Here is a 6477-nt window from a genome sequence, read left to right on the forward strand (position 1 = left end):
TAAACCTCAAAGCCCTAAAGATAACCGTAATAAACCACGCCCTTGAAATCTCTTTATTTATCTTTATACCTTTATAACCCATTGTCTTGTATTATTTCCAATCATTCTTAGTATGTATGTTACAATATGACTATGTTCCGAGATTTTATTAAAACAATGATAGACATTTTCTGATGATTCAAAGTATTGCCTAATAGGTACCTACTCGTCCTCATATTTAGAAATCGGCTCCGTTATTATAGTCACTATTCCATGTAAATTTTCTCATAATTGATAACTCTTTATTAGAAACTAGTCTCTAGAATTTAGAACATTAAATTTCTTTGCAACTTTGACGATGCAAGTCTTTTCACATGCTATACAAAGCCATAGATTTACATACCAAGGACCAAGGGATTAAGCTATATAAGATACCTATATTTTATTGTCTGTATCTATGACCCACATGCGAAAAAGTCGCGGTTAAACATTGATTTTCAGCACCTGTTTACTGATGGTCTAGAAATATAGCAATATTTTGTACGACAAGATATTGCTGATGCAACTGTGTCGAATTCAATTTGTGACCACAAATTATAAACAGTAGGCTTGAAGGAATTAGTAATGGAGTACACATCAGTAGATCGCTACATCTTTCCTAACAAAAAATTCTGCCGTTTTTAGGGTTCCGTACCTCAAAAGGAATAAAACGGAACCCTTATAGGATCACTCGTGCGTCTGTCTGTCCGTCTGTCACATCCTATTTGCTCCGAAACTACTGGATGAATTAAGTTGAAATTTGGTATACATATATGTTTGTAACCTAAAGACGGACATGTAACGTAAACAAATGAATTTTAAACACGGGGGCCACTTTTGGGGGGTAAATGAGAAAAAAAAAAAAGTTTTTCAAGCTATATCGTGTTACATATCAAATGAAAGAGCTTATTGTAAGAATCTCAAATATATTTTTTATAATTTTAAAATAAACAGTTTAGAAGTTATTCAAGAAAATAGGCAAAAAATGACCATTCCCACTTTATCTCTGAAACTACTGGATCTAAAATTTTGAAAAAAATTAATAGAATAGATCTTTACCTATAGATTACAGGAAAACCTATTAGAAATGTGCAGTCAAGCGTGAGTAGGACTTAATTACTTAGTTTTTGATCCGACCCCTACGGGTTTTTTAAAAACATTTCAGTCACGGTTCACATAAAAGACATTGTTTAAATTGTGTAATGTACGAAACCCTTGGAACGCGAGTCCGACTCGCACTTGGCCGGTTTTTTTCGAGGGGGGCGAGGTAGCACACATATAAAGAAACTAACTATAAATGCATCTTTTCACCACGTTGCTACGCACCCATACTAGCTTACAATACAACAACACTAAGTTAAATTAGTACACTAATGCAGTAAAAACTATATGCGGACACAATTTCACACTATCGGTGTAGGCGTAATCGAACCGAGTAATAGGGCTTCCAAGTGTCTGGATATTATCGTATCGATATAATTTTCTAGTCGTCATAGACAGCGCCACTTGGTACTGTTGGAATAGTTTCACAAATAAATCAAATAATTTACTGGATTATGAAATTAAATAAGCCATTCGCGGTGCTTACTATATGTAAATAAAGCTACTGCTGCTACTACGAGTATATAATGTCATTTCTCATTTTTAAAATATAATCTTCTAAAAAAGGAAGGCTATGTACCTACATTACATACCTATCTAAAACACAGCTTTGAGGGCATTGACCTAACGTAATCTGAATTATCATGTACCAACATAACGTCATCGGGTCAAAAACCCATTTGTTAAAATTTAATGCTCCATTTTCCGGCTATTGCACAGACATAGTATATACAAGTAGTAAGTATAGACGCGCCACCGAGCGACCAGGGGAAAGAATATTCATATAAAATTTGGGCAGCATAGGATTTTTTCTCTTTCACTCTTATAAATTTCGGTATTTGCCATCGCCTCCTACCTATGATGCCACCCGGTCGGTGATAAGGACAAAGCATGACTATTTTCTATTTCCTCTTATAGGAATCGCAATTAGACTATCTTTCTCTATCAAAGAGTGTCAGGGCCTTTGGTTATTGTCCCATTCGTAAAACGAAATACCTAAGCCACTTAAAGACAAGTATTTATAGGTAAAACATACGTTTTGTGAGGATTTCCCTTGCAGACATTCCTTTAGGCACTTTAGGTAAATACTTGAAAATATGAAAGTGATGATGATGATATCAAAACAATGCAATGCACTCATTCTATAATGCAGTAGCTATTGGCACCTATTTTTCAAAAGTGCTGTCAAATTTCACATTCGGCATTTACCTTGTGCCCTGTGGATATAGGTACCCAAAAGTCCAAAAGTTGAGGGCTCTATAATTGGGTGTCCCATATTTTACGATATTCACAAATTAATAACGCATACCCTAATAGCGCATAAATATGTCTTTCATATTCGAAAAAGGGGTTTTTCTTCCCTGCTAGGAGGGTTCAAAGTGGCACTTTTCTTCCCTGCTAGGAGGGATCAAAGTAACACTTTTCTGTTCTAGGACACTATTTTTGCATTTTTTTGCACATTATTTTTTTAGCTTATATAATATTTTTAAACCTCATAATTACCTCATAGGTGATGTGAAAAGCAGTATGTGTCACATGGTAGCAAAATTATTTCCATATTGGGCGGAACACACTTGAATCCCTCACTACGCTCAGGATTCTACTTTAGAATCCCTCGTTACTCTCGGGATTCTATTATAGAATCCTTCGCTTCGTTTAGGATTCAATTTACGCCCTCGCCGTAAATATGTCATTTTGATCCCTTGTAACACAATCTACTATTTCACATCACCTATTCGAAAAAGAGCTTTTTCTTCCCCGCTAGGAGGGATCAAAGTGGCACTTTTTTAGCCTGCTAGGACGGATCAAAGTGGCACTTTTCTATTCTAGGAGATGTTTTTTTTTTCTTTTTTGCATACTATTTTTTTAGGTCAAATAATATTTGGAAACACAATAATTTCCTTATATGTGATGTGAAAAACAGTATGTGTCACGTGGTAAAATTATTTCCACCTTGGGCGTTAACACTTGAATCCCTCACTACTCTAAGGATTCAATTATAGAATCCTTCGCTTCGTTCAGGATTTAATGTACGTCCTCGCCGTAAATATGTCATTTTGCTCCCTTGTGACACAATCTACTATTCCGGCACAATAAGGCCCAGAATCCATATATCGCGAATTAAAACTAGGTTACGTATCTGATTAGGAAGTCAACCTTCATCAAGAGCGCCTCCATGCCAGGCATTTTACAACGACGAAGTACCTCTGTGTTGGGGACACGATCTTGCCATTTTATTCGCAGAATGGAACGTAGACAGCGTAAGTGGAACGTGTCCAGCAAGCGAATGTCGCCTTTGTACAAACACCATGTTTCCGAAGCATACAAAAGAATCGGAAGAACCATGGCTTTGTACACCGACAACTTCGTCTGCAGCTTTAGATCATGCGATCCCCAAACACGATGCGTTAACCGACCGAAAGTGGACGCAGCCTTAGCAATCCTAGATGGGATCTCGGAGGATAGTCTGTTATCCTTTCTGATCTGGCTCCCAAGATACTTGAAAGAGGACACTTCTGTCAGGGGTTTCCCTTCTATAGTTAGGTTGGAAGTGTCCGCTTCGCATTTACGGGCTGGTTGTTTTAGCACTTGAGTCTTGGATATCGAAACGTCAGATACGTAAGTCCCGGCCGAAACCCTCCTATAATTACACTTACAATGATTCTGGTCAGCTTTACTGCCCCACCTGCGATAGAGTCTTTAAAAATAAGTTCGGCTTTGCCAGCCATGTCAGAGCCCACGCTCGTAATTAGCTAGGGTCGCCGTTGCCGATTACGGCATGGAGCTATATATATAGGAAGTCAAACACAGAAACGCTGTTAATTGTTGTGATTCGTTCCATATCTTTACAACACCAAGTATTTATTATGTTGGTGAGATTAATAACGATTGAAAGATACGCTTCTATATAAATTGGCGGGAAATCGCATCAGTCATCACTTTCATTTCTGAACGCTTCTTCCGCTTTGGAACGGTGCCGTGAAAAAAAGCTGTTGGCTCTATTGCCTAATTAACTTTTTACATTGTTTTGTGGCCCATCTTCTGTTTAGACAGTGCAAGATCAATAAGGTAGTTACCTAATGTTTATTTATTTTTAGTTACTTGTTAGAAAATAATAAAAACTATCTAAATATGCACAAAATTTATACCTACCTCGTATTGTTATTTTTGAGTTAGTAAATTAACAAAAAAATCCTAGGTACTTAGGCAGTCAAACTTCGATTTAACTCAAATCCTCATTTTTGTTTGTTTATTGTTTTTTAAATACATAAAAAAGAACATATTTAAAGAGAAGACTAATGTAAAAACTACAATACCTATACATTGATAAAAATATTTAGTAATATTCTTGTTACTTGGCTCTTACAAAATTCCATTAAAAATTAAAACTACAATAGTTAAACAACTGAAACGAAACGGTGTTTTATGTTCAAAATATTCTCTTTTGGCTTCGATACACAAACGCAAACATTTGTTAAAATGATCAACAACAGTAAATAATCATTGTAAACGAATTTTTAGGCCATCCCTGTATGTATGTATCATATGTATGTCACGTATGTACTTAGCTCACAAAATTGGTGACCTTATTTTGCAATAAATATAATTTACGAATTGTCAATTAACCTTGTGGACGGGACGATGTTATGCATGAAATATCCATTTAACAGATGATCAGCCACACCGTCCTCCTGCTTACTTCAGCATCTCTCGTCCTGGGTCACGGGAGAGTGACGCAGCCTCCTTCAAGAGCGTCAGCCTGGCGACTAGGGTTCCCCACGCCGGCTAACTATGATGACGATGGCTTGAACTGTGGCGGCTTTTCGACACAGTGGTCGAGTAATGGCGGCAAGTAAGTATAGTTTAACTTATCATAAAAATAACACAGCTGCACATTTCTGAAAACCCATCTTTGACCCTTCATTCTCCCCCAGATGCGGAATCTGCGGCGACTCCTATAGCATCCCATCCCCGCGCCCCCACGAGCTCGGCGGCACCTACGGCCAGGGCGTCATCGTCGCCAAATACCTCCCCGGCGCAACCATCGCCATCACCACCCACCTCACCGCCTCCCACAGGGGCTACTGGGAGTTCAGACTATGCCCTGACCCGACCGACAATTCCCAAGCATGCTTCAACAAGCATTTACTCGTATCAGAAGACGGGGAGACAAAATACACTCCAAACAGAGGCAGTGGAATGTACGAAGTCAACTATAAACTACCATCTGGATTAATCTGTGAGCATTGCGTGCTCCAATGGAGATATGTGGCTGGAAATAACTGGGGTACCTGCAATAACGGAACGTCAGGCTTAGGCTGCGGGAATCAGGAGGAGTTCCGTGCATGCTCCGATATCGCTATTGGCGTGTCGAAGACACTAAGCAACGAAAACGTCCCGTCGCCGCTTCTCTACTATTTGCAGCACGGATTCTATGAGTTAGATCAAGGTAAGGAAGTTGAGAATGATTTGAAAGAGTAATTTTAAGTAGGTTTTATACAGCTTTAAATATCGAATTGACTTGTCAACTAGTGTTTTAAGTGGGTCTCTATTGTTTCCCATATAGTTTTAAGTCATAATGTATTGTTTGTCCACATTTTCGTTAGTCAGAATTTGGTTTTTCTCAGAAACGCGTAACTTTTCAAGATTGCCATAAAACAAACCTAATCTAACCTAAATTTTCTATAGGAAAACCTGAGGAAGATCCTGAAAAGTTAACGGTTTCAGAATTATGACTAATGATAATATGACAATCATTACATTATGACTTTCAATAATTATGTCGAACAAAGGGACCCCGTTTTAAGTTTTTGCCTCATTTTGGCGCCATATGTCGTTAGGTAAAGTTGGGTCTATTAATAATATTAAAGTATATTTTGGAGGAGAATGAATGTATGCTTCTGGAACTGCTTAGTATAAGTTATTTATTATTTTACAATAAAACATACCTAGTAAAATTTGTTTGTTTTAATAATACGTCTTATTTGTTCATGCTCGTGATCATGCATCAAACTTATGAGATTATATTCAATAAAGATATTTGTAACTACTATGTAGAAGATAGGATAGTTACGTAAATATATATGTAGCCCAGTGAGCCCACATGCAGCAATATCAAAAGGATAGCACGATTGTTATCTCAAATACCAATGTTGGTGATGTGGTGGTTGGTTGTGTGACCAACCTACCTCTCCTAGAGATGGCCCATGATTGGTGCCGTTAACCTACCTACCTAAACCACAGAATAAATAATAAAAAATAATAAAAACATTGCGAAATAAACCCTATTTTATATTTACTTATTCTGCCAAACTCCAAGACAGCTAGTTTGTTGGCAGAGGGTAATATTAATTGGTA

At 37.5% G+C, this 6477-nt stretch overlaps 1 protein-coding gene across 1 annotated transcript; it reads left to right on the forward strand.

Moving 5' to 3' along the window:
* Positions 1-4040: 4040 nt before the first annotated feature.
* Positions 4041-6070, forward strand: LOC134746504 (uncharacterized). Its single transcript, XM_063680915.1, has 3 exons — positions 4041-4188; positions 4791-4972; positions 5055-6070. The coding sequence occupies exons 2-3, from the start codon at positions 4791-4793 to the stop codon at positions 5599-5601; spliced, it is 729 nt and encodes a 242-aa protein (XP_063536985.1). The 5' UTR covers positions 4041-4188; the 3' UTR covers positions 5602-6070.
* Positions 6071-6477: the final 407 nt, after the last annotated feature.

This window comes from Cydia strobilella, chromosome 13, assembly GCF_947568885.1.
Source record: "Cydia strobilella chromosome 13, ilCydStro3.1, whole genome shotgun sequence".
Taxonomy (NCBI): Eukaryota; Metazoa; Arthropoda; class Insecta; order Lepidoptera; family Tortricidae; genus Cydia; species Cydia strobilella.